Raw genomic sequence first — 25,715 nt, 5'->3', positions numbered from 1 at the left:
AGAAAGCCAATGTAAGGAACACCATGTCTATATTCGGACCTAATTACATTGGCATGAGCCTTGCACCTCTCACTGAGGTGAAGTTATTATGTCGGTGTAGTAGGGCACTAACATCAGCAAGAAGAAGGCTGTAGTGTAGACACTGACATAATTAGGTGGACACAAGCTGCCTTATGTTGCTCTAACTGTGTGGTGTAGACCAGCCCTAAGGGAAGGAGAGAGAAGAAAGTCCTACAGAAGTCCTACACATGGCAGGATTGATGGAGCAGCTGAGATCAGAGGAGTCTGGAGTGCTTAGAAACCAGGATTCAGCCACTGAGTAGGTAGATGACACTGCCTGGAACAAATAAGGGCAGAAGAAAAGAGTGCGGCGCAAATATGCATATAAATGTGTAGTATAGCCAATAAATTTCAAAATACAAGGAGCACAAACATGTCCACAGGGAACTATCGTTCTGAGTAAAATCTTGGGCAACGGACAATAATGATTCAAGAAGGATGCTGATAAATTGGAGAGGGTTCAGAAGAGAGTCAGAAGAATGATTACAAGTTTAGAAGCCATGCCTTATAGTGATTGAGTTGCTTGAACCTGTCTATTTAGCTTAACAAAAGACAATGTTAAGGGGTGACCTGATTGCTGTCTACAAGCATCTACACGGTGAACAAATATTTAATAATGAGCTCTTCAATCTACCAGAAAAAGCTATAACATGATCAAATGGCTGGAAGTTGAATCTAGACAAATTCAGACTGGAAATAAGATATGCTCTAGGAATTTGGGGGAAGTTCCATGGCCTGTATTATACAGGAAATCAGACCAGATGATCACAATGGTTCCTTCTGGCCTTGGAATCCATCCATCCATTAGGATACTTATCACTGAGAAATTCCTAAATCAAAGGTTTTTAAAAAATTAAGTCAATTACCAAAGAAAAACATTGTTAAGCTGGAAATAATCTATTAGTAACTAAGGGTAAAAATCTTTATTAAAACACAGTTATCAGAAAGACTAATACTGAAAGATCAGGCAATTGAGAGTTAAGGTTGAACTTAAGACATATTATAAAGTATGAAAATGCAGTATATTAATAGATTTTTAAGGACAGAAGGAACAATAACAATTGTCTAGTTATCAACGCCTACAATTCAGAAGTGCAGATCTACTCTGAAAACTGGCTCAGGTGGAAAAAAATTTTTTAACGTATAAACAGAACACAATGCCATTTATTTTTCAAACTGCCAGCCCTGCAAACCCAACATGGGATCTGAAAGTAAAGCTGAGTTCTTTCCTCCTGGTGCAACATCCCCAAAATTTATAGCCACATTTTGTCTTCAGTAAATTCTGTAAAACTCCATTTTTCTCAGTAGACCTGTACAGCTGCATTTAACTGTTCATGTAACAAACATTTTGGAACAAATTCTGCTGATAATGCACAATGAGCAGACTCCAATTCACACATTGTTCATGTTGATTCTGCAGAATCATCAGGAGTAAGAAGCAATAAAACTTATTGTACTCTACAGAAGATATGATTGACTACATAAAGTAAAACATATTTACAGGACAAAGAAGAAGAAAAACCAGAGACTGAGATTTGTCCTTCCCAGAGAGGTTAATTTAATCAGCGACCACAAAAGCTAGCAGGCTGTACACCTAACTGTACTGTGGCTGTTCTAACTCTGGCCTTCTTTATGACAATAAGGAAGACTGCGAAGAGAATTATTTAAAAAATTCCTGATTAGACAAAACACCATATTGAAGTTGATCATTCCCCAGCCTTCATTAAGATTCTCTGGTTAACAGTTTTATAAGTATTATTAGATACTGGACAAGTATACCTATATATACACAAAACTCCTAGGCCTAAACCATTAAAATTATAGCACTTAAGCGAAAAGAGCCATGTTTAGAATGAAGTACCATTACTTAGTATCAGAGACATCTATGAAATCAGTTATAAAACAGATGAAAATGTGAGTCATTTTTGATACAAGGGCAGCAGTTTTTCCAGTTTTAACCCATCAACATACATAGGCTGTGTACTACTTAAAGCTCTCAGCAAAGTGCTTGATCCAAAAACAACGTTTTATGAAGAAAGTACAATAGAAACAGAGAAGGGAAGATTGGAGGTTAATGTCATTTACAGGATAGAGTTAAGGTTATTTAGGTGAGAATGCATTTTCATATTTCAATTTAGTCTTGACTCAATTTCCTGGGTTTCCAGATTATAGTTAAAAATGTTAACTATAATGTTCTTGCAAGATTTTCAGCCTGTAAGTTACTGACACATACCTGCAAATTTGTACAGGAACAGCTTTCGAGATAGATCTTAAAGCAGTCCTCACTGGCAGATTAAATGACTGCTATGCACGGTTTGCAAAGCCCAGTGACATTTGGAATGAGATGTAGTGTAGAAATCTACGTATATTGCCTTTTGTTGGCTACACTAGTACAATGTGTTCTACAACCCCTTATTCATGCAGTTTTAAAATTTTGAATTACTAGTTACTTAGAAGTTAAGTGCTTTTTGTTTAAATACTATTGGAACCGCAAAATCTATTTAGATGTTTTTAAACTGGACACAACTATTGTTTTAAATTTCAAAAGTGTTAAAATTATGATAGTTTTTTCCAATTGCTTTAGATATTTTCTTTATTCATTCATTTCAGGTTTATTGAATTACAATAGAAAACAAAAACATTTAACAGATGGATTTTTGCAAATCTGCTATGCAACCCCATTCCTGAAAACTAGGAATATCAAAGGTTTCTACTAAGAGAGAGAGAGAGAGAGAGAGAGAGAGAGAGAGAGGTTTGGGTTTTATATGTTCTATCTATATTATCTGTTATACGTGTTGGTAATGATGTTTTAGCTCCATTAAGCCCTACAGAAACCTGTCTGAGAAAATTGTTGGAATAAAAATGTACACTCTAGATAAACATTTTCATTTAGGAAAAATATAGCTATATCATTGCAGATTATATTCCTAGCATTACTATTTTTGCTATCAGTGTACAATGGTATTATAAACCTTTTGTTGTGCGCTAAGAAATGCTGTATAACACTAACAAAGAGGCTTTCAAAAGCTCCTCAACAGGCAGGAAGTGGCACAGAACTGTGGAAAGAAAATAACCATAAAAAGCAGTAAGCAGACAGAGAATAGTGCACTGCTCTGTACACAGAGATGACTCATTTTGACACACTGTACAGGTCAGAGTCTACACAGAAAGGCTTTAGTTTCAAGTTAAATTTCCAGGAATTTCCTGGCATTTATTTGTCTTCTTTGTCTTCACTTCCCTACCCATCATTTAAATTCACAGTCTGTCAGAAGTGTTAGTAGTTTTATTAAAAGTTTAACTTGAACAGAAAATCCATGAAAAAAATAGATTACTGCAAAAATTCATACAGCTTCTCAGTAATAATTTATAAAATAACTGTCACTACCGTTGGGCTTTACACAAAGGATTATTGGTACAAACTACTGCTTTCTGCTTTGTTTAGTTCTGTAAGACAAAATTCTTCCCATAGTAAGCACCCATCTGCCATTTTGCATTTCAAGTATAACTCCTTTTAAGAGATGGTTCTCCTTTTGAATTTCTTAAGATGGAAAAAAACTTAACACATCTCATTCTGGCTTGATGTCAGAAATAAATTTATGCAAGGAGACATGTAAGAAGTTCTCTTTTCTTCCAACAATCCCAAAACCAAAAGCATCTCTTTAAAATAGGATCCTTTTAACATATGTCCTTCTTGTACATATCTTGGAGTCAAATCTGCCTTGTAGTTTATGAAACCTTAGGTTTTAACAATGCATCGTAAAATAGCAGCTATATATAAAAGAGTAGATGAGTATTATATTAGAGTAGCTAGAGAAATAGAAGTGTGGTTGTTGACCTTAATTGATTACTTCCTAAATTTCAGCATTTGAGGAAAATGTTATTAAAATAAAACAGAGCAACCTTAATTTTTTTTCCTCTATGATTCTTATACTTTTTAGGCTGAATTACCTGGAGAAAAGTCCTTTAAGAATGAGGTTTTCAAAATAATGGGTTGAATTAGATTAGTGTACTTTTTGCATTATACGAGATTTTTCAAAGAGAGAAAGATCAGCTGTATCCCCCGCAATTTTTATGGAAGCAAAAACTAAGTGAACAAAGTGGCACCACAGTTGTTTGAGTTTTTTCAAAGTAGTGTTTGATAGGCCTCCCTCTACACCTCTTAAAAACATCAGACATCCTGACAATCACTACTGAGTCCAGATTCTAAAGCTTTGGAGGCAATAGGTATATATCACTGATTACCCAAAATCTGTGCCACAACCATTTTATCTTTTCCTTGCTTTCACAGAAATTAGTGGAATTGTCAATAACTCTTCAAATACATTTCATGGATAACTTTAAATATTAAATGGAGGTTCCACTTCTGCTGGAAAGAGCCTAAGGGGAAAAAACATGACAAACTCTGTTGGGTTGACTTTCAGTTTTATATGGTACATATAGTTTGGTTGGAAATTAAACTTACTGAACAGAACAAGCATTTTATAGACATTGTGTTAACTGAAGAGAACAAATCTAAAATTAAATGCCAATCTACTTTAATAGAAACAATATATTTTGTGTTAAAAAACAATTATGCCTGACTTTATTTAGTGGACAGTGCTCCTTTAAGTAGTTATGCACTTGCAAAGTGCAATGCTTGTGCAACCTAACCTATGTTTTCCTCAAATGCCCACAAGTCCAGTTACTTACAAACACCACACTCCTGGATGGGTGCCTGACATACCAAACCTGCCCCGTCGTGCATATTTTCATACGTTACTAAATTAGGAAACCAGAGTAGACTAAGTCTATGCCAACTCTGAAACAGAAAAGGGTCCAGTTTGTGCCTTGCATTTAAAGCCAGGATCAGTATAAGTTATTGAATCTTTAATAAGAGGCACCAAAGTAATTTAACCTAATAAGAAGCAGCACTGAAGAGTAGTGAAAAGAAGGAGAAACCTCAAGATTTATAATACAGATTCTTCTTTGCAAGTCTAAATCAAGATACTGAAAATTAATTCAAAAAATTAGGCAGACTGTATATTTTAATTCCAAGTTCTAGAATGAGAATAGAACGTTGGCATGCCACACTCTTCTAAGCAGTGAAAATCTATTTCTTTTGCAGAGAGGAAAGGAAAAGAAGCTATTTAAGCACTACTCCTTCAGGGTGATTTATTGAAATACCTAATATTGAGCTCTGTTCAAAAATACTAAGTAGGGCATTCAAGACTTTTTGACGAGAAAAATACTGAGAAGTATTTCAAAATATGTTATCTGTATGAATTCTCAATACATATATTGTACATATGGCAACTTACAAAATGAGAAAAAGGGACAAATATGTAACTTTCCAGACTTAAAACTTCACTTAGCAAACTGCTAAGCAAAACAGACTTGGTGGTAATCAAGTGGTAACGTTCCTAGGATTATTTTATAACTGTACAGTGGTGATCAAAAGTTACAGCTTGATTTACATTTTTAATGGTGGAAGGAGTGGGGGTGGGAGGTGAACCCTTCTGATCCGTTACCACAGGAGTCTATTTATATGGGGTGAGGTCCTCAGATGGCTATCCGTACATTGTTGTTTTGAAATTAATCTTCATCCCCCCTATTTAGCCTTCTGCAAAAGTGAGTAGTTTCAGCTGCAAAACATATTTTATTCACCTTATTGCTATACTGAGGCTTCCCACTACTCATTTCACATTTTTAAACCGAAATACACACTTTATTCCAGAAGAGTTAGCATATGCATATATCAGTGTGACATGCAAAAAAAATATTTTACATACAAACCATCAGTTAAGTACCTGAACATACATATTGCACTTTCAATACAGAGAAGACAGACATCTTCTCTCTTCCAATATTTAATACAATAAACTTCAAAAAGGTGTGTTCTTAAGAGAGGGACTGGGAGCCAGGAACACCCAAGATCTCATCCTGGCTCAAACACAGATCATCTCTGTAGCCTACAACAAATCACTTACATTAAATTCTTTCTTCTCCAGCTGCAAAATGAGGTTAACACACTCCCTTACCGACTTCACACGGATGGTCTTAGGATCAATTCATCTTTGTAAAGTACTTTGAAGAAAAAGTTTTACATCTATATAATTATATTTTAATGTTTAAATTGACTTCATTTTACTTCTAAAATAATTTGCCTTAAAAATATCAAGGGGGCGGGGGAAACAATGGGTGAATTTTAGAATCCAGCCTGGATCCAATACATGGTACCAAGGCAGTTAAATATTATGGCAGTATGTACTTTAGAAATGCCAGAGGCAGATAAATACTGTTTCCTTTTGGTTTAACAGAGAGGAAGTAAAATGGCAGGCGGCGGGGGGGGAGGGCAAGATGCAAGTCTCTAAAGACAGTAAAGGAATATCAATTTGAGATGGAAACCACATGATACTGCCTTATACAGAAAAGGAAGAGAATCTGCAAAACCCGCATTTGACTATTGCAAAGAGTTCTGCACCTCTCTTCAACCACATCATGTGTTGCAAAACCATCATCAAGCCGCAATTGCTCTTTATGAATCAAATGAAGAAACTGCTGTCTGTATCATCCCTTTGCGTAAAAAAAGTTATATTACCAGACCACGTACTTTTTCCCCTGACTGAGGACTCAACTCTTATTGTTAATCAAAGTATGAAAAGCAAAATATGACCAGGGAAATTTGATTTGCTCCAACCAAACGTATTTACTAATAGTTTTCTTAAATGTTTTTTTAAAAAGCAATGCACACATTTATTGAGAGGGAACTTTGCCAAAATATGGGTTGGAAGCATAAACCATGCACAACTCTTTTGTTTAATTACTTCACTTTCCTTCAAAACTTGGCAAAACATTAAGCTTTTCACTTACTAAATCTATAATTAACTATAACATTTGCTGAATAAACATAACCTCATTTTTAATTAAGTCAGAGCAAGATGCTATAACTTGCATCTAACAAGCAACATGTATCTCAAGTAACATGCAATAAAAACACCTGTCTTGTCATACATGAAGCCTTAACTGTAACTACAGTGAACATATTAACACACCCTCACTTTAATGACATCTAGTGCCAAAACCTGGATTCATTGACTTCAGTGCAACCGAAATTTAATCCCTAAAATGGAAACAACACTTTATCCTCAAAACCTTATGATTTGAAATCAAGCTGAACCCTAACAGTAGCCATGTCTACAGGAAAGGATCACACATCAAAAATACCTGTGACCTAAATTTAAGGTCTGGACAAAATATCTATTCAACAGTTTGCAAAGGAATTCAGGTGGAACAAGTGATATGATGCAATGCTTCTTATGTGGAAAAGGCCACTAATAAAAAGTAGATATTAAGCTTAAAGTTTAAAAAAAAAAAGGGTGTTAAAGAACTCTGTACGTAATTGTGAATGAGAAACTGAAGCTAAACCTTATTACAAACTAAAAAGAAAAGGAGGACTTGTGGCACCTTAGAGACTAACCAATTTATTAGAGCATGAGCTTTCGTGAGCTACAGCTCACTTCCTCAGATGCATATCGTGGAAACTGCAGCAGGCTTTATATATACACAGAGAATATGAAACAATACCTATTCCCACCCCACTGTCCTGCTGGTAATAGCTTATCTAAAGTGATTTCCAGCACAAATCCAGGTTTTCTCACCCTCCACCCCCCCACACAAATTCACTCTCCTGCTGGTGATAGCCCATCCAAAGTGACAACTCTTTACACAATGTGCATGACAATCAAGCTGGGCTATTTCCTGCATAAATCCAGGTTCTCACATCCCCCCCACCCCCATACACACACAAACTCACTCTCCTGCTGGTAATAGCTCATCCAAACTGACCACTCTTCAAGTTAAAATCCAAGTTAAACCAGAACATCTGGGGGGGGGGGGTAGGAAAAAACAAGAGGAAACAGGCTACCTTGCATAATGACTTAGCCACTCCAAGTCTCTATTTAAGCCTAAATTAATAGTATCCAATTTGCAAATGAATTCCAATTCAGCAGTTTCTCGCTGGAGTCTGGATTTGAAGTTTTTTTGTTTTAAGATAGCGACCTTCATGTCTGTGATCGCGTGACCAGAGAGATTGAAGTGTTCTCCGACTGGTTTATGAATGTTATAATTCTTGACATCTGATTTGTGTCCATTTATTCTTTTACGTAGAGACTGTCCAGTTTGACCAATGTACATGGCAGAGGGGCATTGCTGGCACATGATGGCATATATCACATTGGTGGATGTGCAGGTGAACGAGCCTCTGATAGTGTGGCTGATGTTATTAGGCCCTGTGATGGTGTCCCCTGAATAGATATGTGGGCACAGTTGGCAACGGGCTTTGTTGCAAGGATAAGTTCCTGGGTTAGTGGTTCTGTTGTGTGGTATGTGGTTGTTGGTGAGTATTTGCTTCAGGTTGCGGGGCTGTCTGTAGGCAAGGACTGGCCTGTCTCCCAAGATTTGTGAGAGTGTTGGGTCATCCTTTAGGATAGGTTGTAGATCCTTAATAATGCGTTGGAGGGGTTTTAGTTGGGGGCTGAAGGTGACGGCTAGTGGCGTTCTGTTATTTTCTTTGTTAGGCCTGTCCTGTAGTAGGTAACTTCTGGGAACTCTTCTGGCTCTATCAATCTGTTTCTTTACTTCTGCAGGTGGGTATTGTAGTTGTAAGAAAGCTTGACAGAGATCTTGTAGGTGTTTGTCTCTGTCTGAGGGGTTGGAGCAAATGCGGTTGTATCGCAGAGCTTGGCTGTAGACGATGGATCGTGTGGTGTGGTCAGGGTGAAAGCTGGAGGCATGCAGGTAGGAATAGCGGTCAGTAGGTTTCCGGTATAGGGTGGTGTTTATGTGACCATTGTTTATTAGCACTGTAGTGTCCAGGAAGTGGATCTCTTGTGTGGACTGGACCAGGCTGAGGTTGGTGGTGGGATGGAAATTGTTGAAATCATGGTGGAATTCCTCAAGGGCTTCTTTTCCATGGGTCCAGATGATGAAGATGTCATCAATATAGCGCAAGTAGAGTAGGGGCTTTAGGGGACGAGAGCTGAGGAAGCGTTGTTCTAAATCAGCCATAAAAATGTTGGCATACTGTGGGGCCATGCGGGTACCCATAGCAGTGCCGCTGATCTGAAGGTATACATTGTCCCCAAATGTGAAGTAGTTATGGGTAAGGACAAAGTCACAAAGTTCAGCCACCAGGTTAGCCGTGACATTATCGGGGATAGTGTTCTTGACGGCTTGTAGTCCATCTTTGTGTGGAATGTTGGTGTAGAGGGCTTCTACATCCATAGTGGCCAGGATGGTGTTATCAGGAAGATCACCGATGGATTGTAGTTTCCTCAGGAAGTCAGTGGTGTCTCGAAGGTAGCTGGGAGTGCTGGTAGCGTAGGGCCTGAGGAGGGAGTCTACATAGCCAGACAATCCTGCTGTCAGGGTGCCAATGCCTGAGATGATGGGGCGCCCAGGATTTCCAGGTTTATGGATCTTGGGTAGTAGATAGAATATCCCAGGTCGGGGTTCCAGGGGTGTGTCTGTGCGGATTTGATCTTGTGCTTTTTCAGGAAGTTTCTTGAGCAAATGCTGTAGTTGCTTTTGGTAACTCTCAGTGGGATCAGAGGGTAATGGCTTGTAGAAACTCGTGTTGGAGAGCTGCCGAGCAGCCTCTTGTTCATATTCCGACCTATTCATGACGACAACAGCACCTCCTTTGTCAGCCTTTTTGATTATGATGTACTTTGTGACTTTGTCCTTACCCATAACTACTTCACATTTGGGGACAATGTATACCTTCAGATCAGCGGCACTGCTATGGGTACCCGCATGGCCCCACAGTATGCCAACATTTTTATGGCTGATTTAGAACAACGCTTCCTCAGCTCTCGTCCCCTAAAGCCCCTACTCTACTTGCGCTATATTGATGACATCTTCATCATCTGGACCCATGGAAAAGAAGCCCTTGAGGAATTCCACCATGATTTCAACAATTTCCATCCCACCACCAACCTCAGCCTGGTCCAGTCCACACAAGAGATCCACTTCCTGGACACTACAGTGCTAATAAACAATGGTCACATAAACACCACCCTATACCGGAAACCTACTGACCGCTATTCCTACCTGCATGCCTCCAGCTTTCACCCTGACCACACCACACGATCCATCGTCTACAGCCAAGCTCTGCGATACAACCGCATTTGCTCCAACCCCTCAGACAGAGACAAACACCTACAAGATCTCTGTCAAGCTTTCTTACAACTACAATACCCACCTGCAGAAGTAAAGAAACAGATTGATAGAGCCAGAAGAGTTCCCAGAAGTTACCTACTACAGGACAGGCCTAACAAAGAAAATAACAGAACGCCACTAGCCGTCACCTTCAGCCCCCAACTAAAACCCCTCCAACGCATTATTAAGGATCTACAACCTATCCTAAAGGATGACCCAACACTCTCACAAATCTTGGGAGACAGGCCAGTCCTTGCCTACAGACAGCCCCGCAACCTGAAGCAAATACTCACCAACAACCACATACCACACAACAGAACCACTAACCCAGGAACTTATCCTTGCAACAAAGCCCGTTGCCAACTGTGCCCACATATCTATTCAGGGGACACCATCACAGGGCCTAATAACATCAGCCACACTATCAGAGGCTCGTTCACCTGCACATCCACCAATGTGATATATGCCATCATGTGCCAGCAATGCCCCTCTGCCATGTACATTGGTCAAACTGGACAGTCTCTACGTAAAAGAATAAATGGACACAAATCAGATGTCAAGAATTATAACATTCATAAACCAGTCGGAGAACACTTCAATCTCTCTGGTCACGCGATCACAGACATGAAGGTCGCTATCTTAAAACAAAAAAACTTCAAATCCAGACTCCAGCGAGAAACTGCTGAATTGGAATTCATTTGCAAATTGGATACTATTAATTTAGGCTTAAATAGAGACTTGGAGTGGCTAAGTCATTATGCAAGGTAGCCTGTTTCCTCTTGTTTTTTCCTACCCCCCCCCCCCCAGATGTTCTGGTTTAACTTGGATTTTAACTTGAAGAGTGGTCAGTTTGGATGAGCTATTACCAGCAGGAGAGTGAGTTTGTGTGTGTATGGGGGTGGGGGGGATGTGAGAACCTGGATTTATGCAGGAAATAGCCCAGCTTGATTGTCATGCACATTGTGTAAAGAGTTGTCACTTTGGATGGGCTATCACCAGCAGGAGAGTGAATTTGTGTGGGGGGGTGGAGGGTGAGAAAACCTGGATTTGTGCTGGAAATCACTTTAGATAAGCTATTACCAGCAGGACAGTGGGGTGGGAATAGGTATTGTTTCATATTCTCTGTGTATATATAAAGCCTGCTGCAGTTTCCACGATATGCATCTGAGGAAGTGAGCTGTAGCTCACGAAAGCTCATGCTCTAATAAATTGGTTAGTCTCTAAGGTGCCACAAGTCCTCCTTTTCTTTTTGCGAATACAGACTAACACGGCTGTTACTCTGAAACATTACAAACTAAGTAACTGTTTAGAATTGGAAGATCTGTACAGACAAATTATAGTATAATTGCAACAGGCACGAATAGTGGAAAATCTAAGCTAAGAGAAAAAATTCTGAACTAGAACTTGTAAAGCAAAACTTTGAAATGAGAATAAGAAATCTCTAAACAGAGTACAAGTTAGGCTATGCACAATAGCAGGTATTAGGGTATGCAAAAATCAGTGTACAAATTCACTGCCAAAGCTGCTTTAGAGGATATGATTTTCTTAGCTATATGAAGAATCAGCATTGCCCATCAACAGAGATAATCTATTTAGGGAGCCAGTTTTACCCCCACGGCCCTCAAGAATTTAGGAGATAAACTGGTACAGTTAATTGTAAGTATCAGAGAAAGTTTACTTGATATTCAATGATACTGTGTACAAATACCAAGCAAGACGGGTTATTAAACCTGAAAACTTCATAATTTACACTTTATTCAATAAAATGATTTGAACATTCATCAGAAAAGAGCTCTGAGAACTTTGCAAACCTTATGCCTCACAATACATTTGTTTCTTATTGCTTATCATCATCAGGAATTCTTTGAAGCAGTGCTGTCTTTGTAAAGATGGCTGTGGTGGAAGTAGGATCCAGATACTGATGGCTGCCATTTCATGTGAAGATTCCCATCTAGTCACTAACCCTAACAGCAGTACATTCAAAAACTTACTTGAAGAGGCTTTTTTAAAACATTTTCCTTCTAACCAAATTTTATTGCAATATATTATGAAATTTTGTATGTTTATTCTGGACAATTTCCTGCTCCCACCCTCAAAATTGAGCACTTTTGTTATTTATATGTCGGTATGTTTTGCCATCAGCCCTGCTACTTCATTTGTGGGATAAATAAGGTTTTATAACAGTTTAAAGAAGAAGAAAAGGAGGTCACACTGATTTAATGGCTGAGTCTGAATTTAACCAAGGTGTCTTGAGGCCAAACCAAATCATCTAATCTTTGTATGACACTGACTCTGTCATCTTTAATAAGCATCAAAGGAAAATTAGGTATATTGTGGTAGTGTCAAAATGGGCTAGATGCTTTCCAAATAAGAGGAACACAGTCCATGCCCGCCATAAGGCTCATCTTTTCCCTGAAAGTTTTTTTTTTTTTAAATAAAGCTACTTCTGTGTTTTGTAACACAAGTCTAAAGCTTAGTGCTAGCGTTTAAAGAGGGCAGAAATGTGAAAGCAGTATTTAAAAACAATAGTGAGACAACTGTTTATTGTGATTTAGATTACTCTTAACGTTTGCTAACCTCCTAAACAGCTACAACGAAGGAAGAGGACATAGTTTAGCTCAAAAACATTAAATGTGCTAGAATATTCCTGAAAATGTTTCATCACCCACACATTATTACAGTCACACTGTCTTGAAGTCACAATTAAAACTTTTATCATCATCATCAAGTTCATTAAGAATATTACTGAGCATAGGACTTCATTCCACTAGGTGCTCACAACTTCATTAGGTGTTGAGGGCACTTAGTACTTTGGAAGGTCAGGCCAAGAGTTCTTAAATACGCTTTTTTCCCATGTAGAGACATTATGCTATAGGTTAGCCTGTCTGGTTACAGAATGGCTGATCACTGCTTGCTGACTTATTTGGATCTTCCATTGTGACCTACGATGCTTTCTGCTATTCTAGTCACAGTCTTTACTATTAGTTATATGGTACTTGTGTAATATGTACAAATGGCAAGCAAATACACTTTACTTAGGACTAAGCCAGGATTTAAAAAAAAAAAGGGGGCACCAGGGCTGATAGGTGACTAACAATTTACCATCTCATGCACTTGCAAGCCATTTCGTTTCTTCTAACGAACTGTATTTTAAGTCACAGGTTTTTCAGTTCTACCAACTACTGGTAGGTAATTTGGATGGTTATTCTGTAACACCCTCTGATTACCAAAAGGAGGGAAGAAGCAGCTGTCCTTGCCTAACAGCATTTACTATCCACATAAAGAGAGGTAGTTGGCAAAAAAACATTAAAACAAGAAAAATCTTTTATGCTACCATGAAGTTAGAGCTCAGTTTCATCCATTTTATTAAATCTGCTAGCTTTCCAGCATGAATACTGCACAACAGCTCACTATGAGGTTCACATGCTACCTGTACCCCCAATGTAACTAAAAGAGACTAGACCATTTCAAGCTATTTAACAAAACTTCATGTAGTCCATCTCCCTTAGAATTCTTAATTTATTTCCTCCAGGTTTTAAAAATCCAACATTTCATTAATTAATCCTCCTTGCAGAGTTCTGTGAATAAAAACGTTCACAATCTTTTGTGATGACAAGACAAAAGTTATTCAAATGTACTAATGAAGTCCCCTCAACCCCTCCAGGAAGCATTATGGGCAGAAAACATTCAGTGCAACAGAGTAGCAGAGCTAACACTTCACAGAAATGAAAGATTCATTTTGCTCAGACTGATAATGCACAAGCTGCATATCGTTCAGCCATACAGACAGCATTTTGAAAAGGAAGTGGTTAGTAAGAGTAGCATTAAGCTGTTTATGTACATAGACCCTACATCAGCACCACAACACCTAAATGCTGCTGGACCCTCTGGCATACAAACAAGCTACTCTGCATCTGAAATGTTCATGCACCCAAGGCTTTGAGTGCACAAAATAAGGAAGCTTAATATCCAAAATTTCATATAATTCACAAGGAAATAAATGCAGCTTGCCTACACAGTAATACTAGTTCCTAATCAAACGTGGTAGACACAATCAACCCTTCACTAATGTAAATTATCCTTTTCAAAGTCTCCTTTTTTGGAACCTTTTTAAGTTTATGTATGAAGTTTTGCAGGAAATGTGTCAGTTTTTCTTTGAACAAATCTTTCTTTCATGGTATGACACCACAAAGTAAGTTATCGATAAGGAACACAAACTCAAAAGAAAGAAGCATCTATCTGAAAACTGATGAACATTTTACTTGCTTTGTGGCATAATGTTTACAGGTTTATGTAATTTCAATCCATACACAGCTGTGTACATTTATAATTTCTAATCACCACCACTTTTTGCATTAGTCTGTAAAGCTTACAACAGCTGAAAAAACAGAGGGAAAGGACAGCTCAATTTCTGTGCTCAAAGCTTTAAGCATCTTCCTAAAGAATGCAAAATTTGTGTTTTGCAAACGCAGGAAAAACATGTTCAAAATTTAGTTAAAATTCCAGCCAAAAGCTAATCCTGTTAGATTAAGTAAAGAATTTTTTGAAATGCTGACCTTACATGCTATCTTCTGTACAGATCAAAACACAGTAAAAAACAAAGCAAGGTTTTAAAAAACCTCAACAACTTGATAAGAAAGCAGCTTCATTTTGGGGAAAGTTACTTTTAAATGCTTTGATACGCAAGAAATAAAATAAAGCCATTGAAAAACTGCTGCGGGTCAATCTTTTTTTAACAGTATGTCAGATTTCTTTTGGACTATACTTGTTTATTTACCTCACTGTGGCGATAGATGACAAATTTTGTTCTAACTACTTAATTAAAAAAAGCTACAGGAGTAGTGTCTCTTTGAGTAAGAGTAAGAGAAGAACTGAATCCTTTAAATTCTGTGAAACAGGAATTAAGGTCATTTTGCCATCATGAAGTTTGTTGTTACCGTGTTATGTCTCCTTCAAGAAGCTTGAAATATTATTGATATAATAGCAAAGAATATCATAGAAGATCCATATGAAAAAAGAATCCTTCAAACATTTTTCTATCCAAAGTCCACCATCAGAAATAGCATGCTACTGGGAAGATTACTACTTTTTATTTGTTAAACACAGAGTATGTTTGGCACTATATAAAACTGAGGATAACAGTCCCCCTGCCCATTCTACCATAAAAATTTACTGGCATCAGCCTTTTTTTTAAATCACAGAATTGAAGTGTACATCGTAAATACATGCACAAATTTAGTTTTAGGCCAGATCCATTTGTCACTGCTCTGAACCCCTCACCTGCAGGTAAGTATTTCAGTTGGTTGTTGGCCAATCGAAGGTGACGTAAAGACCTCAGGTGGCCAATCTCAGGGCACACAATTTCAAGAGCATTGTCACTTAGGTCCAGAAACTGCAGTTTAACCAAGGAGCCAATAGCTAGTGAGAGAATAGAGACAAAAACAAACAAACAAAAAAAAAAGAATGTGACCCAGGAGTAATGTTAAAACCTTAATAGGACTATGAGATGATAGAAGGCCTCAATATCTAATTCCTATGTCTGAGCGGACTGTGAGGTATTAAAACCATTGGTCTCATAGCTGAATGTCATGGGAGCTAAGTATTTGTAAGCGCTTCTATTGATAACAAGCAATATTGGGGGTATAGAAATATGAAAAAAAATAAATCACACATAAGAAACCATAGATTTTGATATTTTTCCAACCATGATTCTCCCATGAAATTACTTTTTACTTTTCTTTGCCATCACCTCTATCTAATTTACTCACCCCAGACTGGGAATTTAAAGTTTTCTTTTCTGAAGGTAGGACATGTTTGCTCCACAATAAAATGAAAGGAATAGAGAGGCCAATGCAATTATTGATGCTTTAGGTTTAAAACTACCAATTATGACCAAGCAAAATGGAAGTATTGTACGTAATAATTGGCTTAGAGAGCAGGAATGATTCTGGAGAGTTGTTTTATTGATAAGTGCCATTTAGTCTTTTCACTTCCTGTAACTGGAACTAGAGTGAACAACATGTAGATGCATCTCAAAGTTTAATAAAATAGTAAAACATAGTACAAGCAAAGATATCAACATTCTAAGGACTACAGTGGTGTATTTCTGTGGATATCTTTAGAATTTCATGGGAACATAACGAAAACAGGCCTTTTTACTGAATAAAGTAAAATATTTGATAGTTTCTGCCACTTATTTTGAAGTTAATAGGGCACTTACCTTCAGGTACAACAACTATGTTATTTGAATGAAGGTACCTGGGGGGAAAAGAACAAACAACACCTGTTACCCTCAAGGACTTTGGTTAGATAATCAGTTGGCAAAATGTTCAATCTGAAATGGAAAGAGAAAAAAACCTTCACAGCCATTTCTCTTTCTGAGTATGACAGTAAATTGTACAACACTAATTAACGTATCCCAAGGTTTCACTTGTATCATATTTAAATCATGAAGAAATATTAAGGTCAAGCACGTCTTAGCTGATGATTATTAGAATATTCAAATGTGATGCACATGATCATTGTACTCACAACTATTTCATTTCAAGCTGTTGTATGCAATTTTTCTTCATAACAACTAAAAATCCCAAGGTAGAAAAAATAAATCAGGAGTCACCAGATTGCACTAAATTCTGCCATAGGTCCTCTCCTGCTGTGTACAGGGAAAACTAAACAAATAAATCAACTATGTACACTTACAGTTCATAAGCATGCAGAATCTACTTGTCATGATAATGTGCTTTTTAAAAAATATTAGTAAATTAAATTTTACAAAAGCTATTTTCAACCAATAAATACAGTGACAAGTCCAGACAAGTTTCAGTAGCTATTTTAAGGTTGATAAAGTGCTTTTAGGGCTCCCTGGTGGTAAACACCCACAATTACTGTAATTTAAGAAGAGCTTAATCCATATCTTTTAAACTGTAAAGTTCTGCTTGAAAACAGAAAGACTATATAAAGTTTGTAGGCAAGCAATCAATACCTGAAAATAGAGTTACCTTGTCTATTCTCAAAAGATAATGAGTACTTTGATGATTTAAGCATGCGTGTAAAAGATTTGAACAAGCAATTTTTCCATTATACTGTGAAACAATGTTTCCCAAAAGCAGGGTCACGTCCCTCTGGGAAGATCTAACTGGTGAAGTGAGGACACAGACTTTTCAATGTTCTGCATAGTCTCAGTTTTCTGTTTTTTAAAAGTATGTCTCTCACGCTTGTGGTTGTAAAGAATACCTTCACAATGGAAACCATGTGTAACTTACGCAGAGACGTCTGCCTGTGTTTGAAGACAGCCTGAAACAATAGCTCTGAAGTGTGAACTCTCCCACTCATTTCAGTGGGTGGTAAGTATGATCATTAAATGTTGACCCTGAAAGTATTTCACTGCTCAAAACACATAAGAAAGCAGAAGTATCATTACAAAGCTCTGTACCAAAAAAAGTTTCCCTGAGTGAGGGGTGCACCCCTGGTGGGAAGCATGGAAAATAATTACACTAAGATGAGTAGATCTTTAAAAACAGATGGTGGTATTGCAAGGGGGATATATTCCATTTCATTTTCTGGAAGGGGAGCTCAGCTTTCAAGAGTATAGGAAACACTGCTTTAAAGTAAAGAGGCATATTTACAGTAACAAATCAGCATTTTAAATATGAACCTATTGGCAAATTATTCTTTTTAAAATAAAATCTATATATTTTATTGTTCCTTTTTACTTCATTTTCTGCTCTAGCCCCAAACCAATTATTATCTCAGCTAACAATTTAAATTGTGTTATATGAACTATAGAAGCTGCAGAACAATTGCAATCACCTACATATCAAATACATGGGATAATGATAGCACAACAAAGCTTGGTGGTCGTGAGATAACTAAATCTAGTAAATATATATTAATAGACTTCTTTTGCTTATTTGCTGCTTCTTAAATTGACCTCCTCCAAGCAATGTTAGGCTTGCTCTTCTAAAGGCATCATCAGATAATACTAAAAGTTCCTGATGCCTGGTGACAAAACATCAAACACTCTTAAATATATCAAATACAAGAAAGTTGCTCTGCTATTCCAGTGTATGTGAACCCAAAATATAGGGCAAGATGAGGCAAGATTGTCTCTTCAGCAAGCTGGAGACTGCAATGACCTACAAAACAGTTAAACTATGTTGTGGACACGAGTCCTAGAAAGGGTGTGGTTTCAACAGCCAAATTGAGAAGACATGCTCAGACAGATAACTTATACTACTCAAACACCCCATGCTTCCTTTAAGTTTGAATTTACAGTAGGTACTTCAAAAACACATTGCACTACCAAACCATCCATTAAGATCAGGTCATATCTGTCATATAGTAGTATGGGAGGTAAGGAGAGAAAGCATATTTAAAGTTCAGTTCTATTGAATGATGGTTATTTGGTGAACTACATCAAATATAGGCCTCAAAAAAATGTAACATACTTCTACTACCCAAATGGGCTATACTTAATTGCAAAGGACAATACAACAAATGTGATGCCTTCCCTAGCTGGATCAAGGTGCACAGCCCTGGTATGAAGACCAGTACACACCCCTTTCTTACCACATGGGGTGGAGGAAATCAACATTCCCTCATAACACAATCTGAACAAGAAATTATGACACAGAAAGGAATTTCAGCATGGGCCTGAATGTAGCTAGAAAAACCACATTATACTAAAAAGGAAAAATGTATACAAACACAGCATTCTTATTTAAAAAAAAAATTACACTGATTAGCATAATAAATTTAGTCAAAACTCCAACACTCACAATTCCACAAGGTTTGGAAGCTTCTGTGCAAGGTTTTCTGGCTGAAAAAGAAAAGTTAGAGATTTGTTATTTTAAAAACTAACATGCATCCTACTCATTTTAATAACCATGCCAACAAGTTTATCACAAGTGTGTTTCAGTAGAACTGTGTTTTCAACTAACGCCAACCAAAATCAGCAACACTCAGCCTTGGGGATGGAAGGATGAGAAAATGGAGCACCTTATGTCATTCTTTCATAGTCTAGAAGTGACACTGATGGAATCTAGACCAAACTGCATCCAGCCCTCCAAGGTTGGAAGAATGGATTATCAATACTCACCTTTTGAAAGGGAATTAAAGGTAAGGGGTTGGGGATGAGATAGAGGGATTTCCTAAGCAGCTGCTGGAAAGAAAATGTTTACTGATACAGCAGTAGTAAAAAGCAGGAAGCATGCAAAACCATCTCCTAGACAACATATATTTTCTTTGTAATACTGCTGAGTAGCAGGACAAGACCTGCATTCTCTACAGTTTATTCAACACCTCTGTACCAGAAATATCAAACTCATCACATTTCTTTATGCCTGTCAAGATGCACGTCCTTTCCTGTATTCTGACTCACCCCTGGGCGCGCATGCCTGTTTCTGGATAGTCTTTTTAAGTGTAAACAAACATTATTGCAGTCAACACTCTGGGATCAATATGCTTTTTTAATAATTTTAAGACACAGCAGGTTAGATTTTCTCCTGCATCTAAGCTCCACTCAGCGCAAGAAAGCAAAGGGTAGCGAGGGATATGGCACAACTCTCTGATTCTGAGCTAGTCTGAATAGAAGTTGCTCGAACTCAAACCTGCAGTTTATTGCCCTTGGGTTCCATGTGGTCCCTTTTCCTCCCCTGACACATTCTCTATACCCCAGAGGGAAGGGAAATTGGTATGGGAGCTAACGGATGGTCATCTGAAAGCTTCTCGTAACAGGGAAAATGTCAGCTGGCTAGTGTGGCCAGAAATTGGCCATTTTGAATTGCTTGAGTTGTGCAAATGAGCTGAGTCAGACATCAGAATTGTGTTTGAAGCTGTGTTAATTGGATGTATTTTAGCCTAGTGCGGAAACATGTTAGCCTGAAGCGTAATAGGGTTTTTCAGTCATGTTTAGCTAACTCAACTGAGCTAACATGCTTGAAAAACACACCCTTTTTGCCAATCAAGACAGGTTTTCCTAGGTTTTCTTGGAAAGGGCAACTAGCAGGAATTTTAGGAGAGGTTGGAATATGTTGTGCTGGAAGCCATATTGAAAACCCTTATTCAAGGTTAAGAAGATTGTATTGCTTAGGAAATCTACTTTAAATGCAGCAACTGCATTTTGATTTTAAAATTCTGGTTTTAATTATATGGAATGCAGAGTTTAGACATGCAGAACTGGAAATAAGTTTTAATGAAGAACATTTAACAGCATACAGTATGACAGCACAATCACAGAGTTTGGCAGTTTTCATGTTCATTCTTCATCTAAATTTAAACAATATTGCTTCTTAAAACACTCTTTTTAGGTAACATATTTCTCCACAATTTGAAAATTGTAAAACATAGGCAAGATATGCATATTTCTCATACATAACAATGATGTAGAACATCCCTGATTAAAGTGCAAACCTCAGCTCAGCCTTAACCATGAAGCAGCTCCATAATTGAGTCAATTTTCTATATGAAAGTGTCCTCAAGCCCCAGAAGAAACCAGGAGATAGCTAAGCAGTGGTTGCCACCTGCTGGAAAGTTTGTATTACAATACATTCATTTTCCACATAATATACATGCAGCTCCCTAATATAGCACAGAAAGGTTTTTGCATGATCTTCTTTTCCTTGTATATTTTTCTTGGTGTTAACCAAATAAATGCAGAAACTAGCTTGACCCTTAAAAACCCAGCAAACAGTTTTTGCTTTAAGTTCCAATGAAAAAAAAGTTTCAATCCAACCTAACTCTAGATCAATGTTAATGAATTCTTGCCCTAAACTATTTATTAGTCTAACAGATACTCCTGGTGTGTCTATTTTAATGTAGTATTTTCTCTTCAACCCCCACTTCCCCAAAATTTACTTGTTGGCTTTCCCTTGCAATGTGAAACAGCTTAAAAAACAAAATGTGTGATAACAGAGGGTCAAATACAGGAATGAGGTAATGAATTTGAGTTTTAAAAGCTCACAACAGAAATCTGGCATATCTTAATGAGAACATGAGCAATGACAGGGTATTACTGCACCTTCTTCAAAACAAATTAAAGTTTATCATGGCACTTTACAGTGACGTTAAAATTAGAAGTTCACAGATTCTGCACAGCTGCCTCAGTAAAAATCAGCTAAAAGCCTATGACAAATATAACTTAGGTTAATAATTTGGAAAATGGAAATCAGGGATATCAACAGGAAATGTGTTTCACAAAGCAGGTGCACAATAACCCATACCCTGCAGAGAAAAGATCAGATCATGCCAAGTAATTGTCAGTATTGGTTCACAATGATTTGCAATAAGAAGGGCTGGAACATTATTGGATTGTGTTTTGTGGTTTTTGGGGGTTTTTGTTTAAACAAAAGCTTAGGTTACCCCAGACATTTCTACATTCGTTGGATAGGTGGTAGCCTATAGCCACAGGTTTTACCAGCCCCAAAGGCCAGCTCAGAATCACAGCCTAAAACTGATACTTACTGCCTTTTCAATGACACACATAGCAAAGTAAATACTATCTCGCAGAACAAGAGAAGGTAGACCAGACTAATGTGCTACACCTCTCAGGGAAGTTTTATCAAACAATAAATAGGAAGGAGTATGAGACTTGTGGGCAAAATCTGTAAGTCTGAAAAATCACACTGAAGCTCAGTGGTGAACACAGAGCACAAGAGGGTGAATATACCATAAGACTACTCAGTGAATTTTTATGCCCTATGCATTCAACTGGTAGGTTTAACTAAATTTATCTGAAGCCTTATATAGTTCCTTGACTGAGGGCTGGTCTTCACTGCTGCAGCAATTGATGCAGCAGGGGTTGATTTAGTGTGTCTAGTGAAGACCTGTTAAAATCAGCCGCAGAGTGCTCTCCAGTTGACCCCGGTACTCCAGCTCCCGGAGAAGATTAAGGTAAGTCGACAGGACAGCGTCTCCTATCGATGCAGTGCAGCGAAGACACTGAGATAAGTTGACCTAAGCTAGGTCAACTCCAGCTACATTATTCACATAGCTGGAGTAGGGTAACTTAGGTCGACTTACCCCGGTAGCGAAGACAAGCCCTGAGCTAAATAAGGCCCTTAACTCCTTCAAATCAGGCACAGCAACTGGATATGATAACATCTTGCCAGAATTTCTTAAGCACCTTGAACCAAAGTCATCATAGTGGCTCATTAAATTTCTATATATGGGTCATTATTGAGAAGAAGCTACCATGCACTACCATGTCAAGCAAAGGTTATAGCCATTCTCAAACCGGACAAGGACTTCTATAACATGGCAAGTTACCACCCAGTATTCTTGCTCTCAGAGTGTTTCAAGGTTTTTAAGCATTTGATCCTCAAACGAATCGCTCCAGAGCTGGACGATATCTTGGAGGTTACACGGGCAGGGTTCAGGAAAGGACAATCACCTGTGATCAAGTCTTGGTCTTGACCATCTTTCTCTAAAATCATTTTTAACAAAATCTAAAGATAGGAGCAGTCTTCCTGGATTTGACTGCTGCTTATGACACGATTTGGCACAGAGGCCTTCTGTGTAAACTCTCTCAAGTGGCCTCCAATTGGGTGGTCGAAGCAGTAGATCTCTTCCCCCAAAACAGGTGGTTCAGAGTACACGTAGGCAACCGTTGCAGTTCCTGGAAGTGTCAGATAAATGGTCTTCCTCAAGGTTCAGTTCTTTCACTAATATTATTTAACGTGTACATCAATGACTTGCCAGTAACAGTCTCATGCAAGTTTATCTTCGCCAATGACATCTCATGCAATTACCAAGCTCAGGTCTTCTCAGAAATCGACCAGATCCTGAATGATATGAAGCTCATGGCAGACGACTGTAATTAATGACGCCTGTAGCTGAGCTTTGCCAAGATAGTTTCTAACATATTTCCTCTGCTTAATGCAAGCACAAGCCACAAGTTAAAAACTATCTGCCCAGTGGGTTTTGACCTGCCAAGGCACCTGTGGTTATCCCTGAACTGGTTTTGAACAGGACAGGGCAATTGTGCGGTCAATCTCTTCAAATGGGATTTCTCTAACAACCTGCAATGTAGATGCAGTCAAATTCAGACTGTGTTGCGTATCCTTGACGAGTGCCCGCTGAGTAGTAATCAGTGGTTCACAGTCAAACTGGAAGGGCATATCAAGTGGGGTCCCACAGGGATCAGTTCTGGGTCCTGTTCTGTTCAGTATCTTCATCAATGATTTAGATAATGGGAGAGACTACACATATAAAGTTTGTGGACGATACCAAGCTGGGAGGAGTTGTAAGTGCTTTGGAAGACAGGATTAAAATTCAGAATGTCTGGACAAACTGGAGAAATGCTCTGAGGTAAATAGGATTAAATTCAATAAGGGCAAATGCAAAGTACTCCACTTAGGAAAGAACAATCAGTTGCACACATACAAAATGGGAAATGACTGCCAAGGAAGGAGTACTGCAGAAAGGGAACTGGGGGTCATAGTGGATCACAAGATAAATATGAGTGAACATGTGAGACAGTTGCAAAAAAAAAGCAAACATCATTCTGCAATGCATTAGCAAGAGTGTTGTAAGCAAGACACGAGAAGTAATTCTTCCACTCTACTCCATGTTGAGGCCTAATTTAACATGGAGTATTGTGTCCACTTCCGGATGCCAAATTTTAGGAATGATGTGGATGAATTGGACAAAGTCCAGAGAAGAGCAACAAAAATGATTTAAGGTCTAGAAAACGTGACCTAGGAGGGAAGACTGAAAAAAATGGGTTCATTTAGTCTGGAGAATAGAAGACTGAGAGGGTACGTGATAACTAGAGCTCTGCATGGATATAAAATTTGTATCCGCAGCCAATCCACGATCCACAAAAATGGTCTGCAGATATTCACATCCGCAGATGCAGACATCCACAGATATAAAGTAGCTATCCATGAGTTTTTGCAAGGCTCTAATGACAACAGTTTTCAAGGACATAAAAGGCTAACAACGAAGAGAGAGAAAATTGTTCTTCTTAACTTCTGAGGCTAAGACAACAGCAATGGGCTTAAATTGTAGCAAGGGAGGTTTAGGATGGACATTAGGAAAAACTGCCTGTCAAGGTGGTTAAGCACTGGCATAAGTTACCTAGGCAGGTTGTGGAATCTCCATCACTGGAGATTTTTAAGAGCAAGTTAGACAAACAATTATCAAACAGCTATCAAATGGCTCAGCACACTGTGCATATACTGAGAGACCTGAAGCCCACAAAAAATCTTATCCATCGGATATTTGCACTTCCAACATATATAACACAATGTGGTGTTTAAATCTTCTCAATGGAGCCGGGTCCTGAGTGGTGTTCAGCACCATTCAGGATCAGCCTTTCTGAAAGACCAGTAGCAGGCTACAAAAATGCACTTCATCGCTCTTTTCAAATCAGAATTTATCAAACTACTATAAACATACAGACAATAAGAAGTATAACAACTTATCATACCAGGGTGGTCAAGGAGTTTCTTTTCATATAGAGTCTTTCCAGGTACTGCAGACCCTCATCTTTCAATAATTCCAAAGGAAAATGATGCAGATTTCGGTAATTTAAGAACAAGTTCTTGTGCCTTTCCAGCTTTGCCTCAGAGATCATTTTACAAAGTTCTGATGCCATTATTGATTTTGTCCCAGGCTCCACATTAGAGCTCTACATCTTCTGAATGGACACCCATTTCTAAAGAGAAAGCAAGAAAAAGAAAACATTGTAGCAATGAGATACTCCATGTTGTTAACATTAGTTGTATTGAGTAAGGAACACAAGCCAAAATAGGGAAAGAACAGGTTGAAGACTATTTAGATAAGTTGGCAGGGCCTGATGGAATTCTTCCTACAGTACTTAAGGAACTACCTGAAGCAATCTCAGAATCATTAGCACTTATCTTCAAGAACTCAAGGAGGATGGGTGAGGTCCCAGAGGACTGGAGAAGGGCAAACATAGTACCTAATTTTAAAAAGGGGAACAAAGAGCACCTGGGGAATTACAGACCTGTAAGCCTAACTTTGAGACCTGGAAAGATATTGAACAATCAATCTGAAAGCACCGAAGGGATAACAGAGTTAAAGGGAATAGCCAGCATGGATTTCTCAAGAACAAATCATGTCAATCCAACCTAATTTTCTTCATTGACAGGGTTCCTGCCTAGTGAATGTGGGGAAGAAGTAGATATGATATAACTGGATTTTAGTAAGGCTTTTGACACAAGGTATGTCTACCAGCAACTAGACACTGGTGGTTGGCCCGTGCCAGCCGACTGGGGCTTGTGGGGCTGCTTCGTTGCTGAGTAGGACCCTGTGCGGTGGGAAGGTCTCTGAGCCCAGACTCCACCCTGAGCCCAAATCTACACTGAAATGAAACAGCCCTGCAGCCCAGGCCCCACGAGCCCGAGCTGGCCAGCACAGGTTTTTCTTTGCTGTGTAGACATACGCACAGTCCCACATGACATTCTTATAAGCAAACTAAGGAAATGTGGTTTAGA

At 38.3% G+C, this 25,715-nt stretch overlaps 1 protein-coding gene across 1 annotated transcript in view; it reads right to left on the bottom strand.

Annotated features, from left to right (window-relative positions):
* LRRC28 (leucine rich repeat containing 28) overlaps positions 1-25,715 on the bottom strand; it is a 98,745-nt gene that overhangs the window by 58,204 nt on the left and 14,826 nt on the right. Inside the window, exons 2-5 of the mRNA XM_084641069.1 lie at positions 24,686-24,913; positions 19,035-19,075; positions 16,478-16,515; positions 15,538-15,675 (exon numbers count right to left, since the gene is read on the bottom strand). Of these exons, the coding sequence (XP_084497195.1) occupies positions 15,538-15,675; positions 16,478-16,515; positions 19,035-19,075; positions 24,686-24,853 (385 nt within the window). The 5' untranslated portion in view covers positions 24,854-24,913. The remainder of the gene's footprint in view (positions 1-15,537; positions 15,676-16,477; positions 16,516-19,034; positions 19,076-24,685; positions 24,914-25,715) is intronic.

Source organism: Lepidochelys olivacea (genome assembly GCF_965140295.1).
Source record: "Lepidochelys olivacea isolate rLepOli2 genome assembly, chromosome: 10".
NCBI classification, from domain to species: Eukaryota; Metazoa; Chordata; order Testudines; family Cheloniidae; genus Lepidochelys; species Lepidochelys olivacea.
This window is presented reverse-complemented; position numbering and strand designations above follow the sequence as displayed.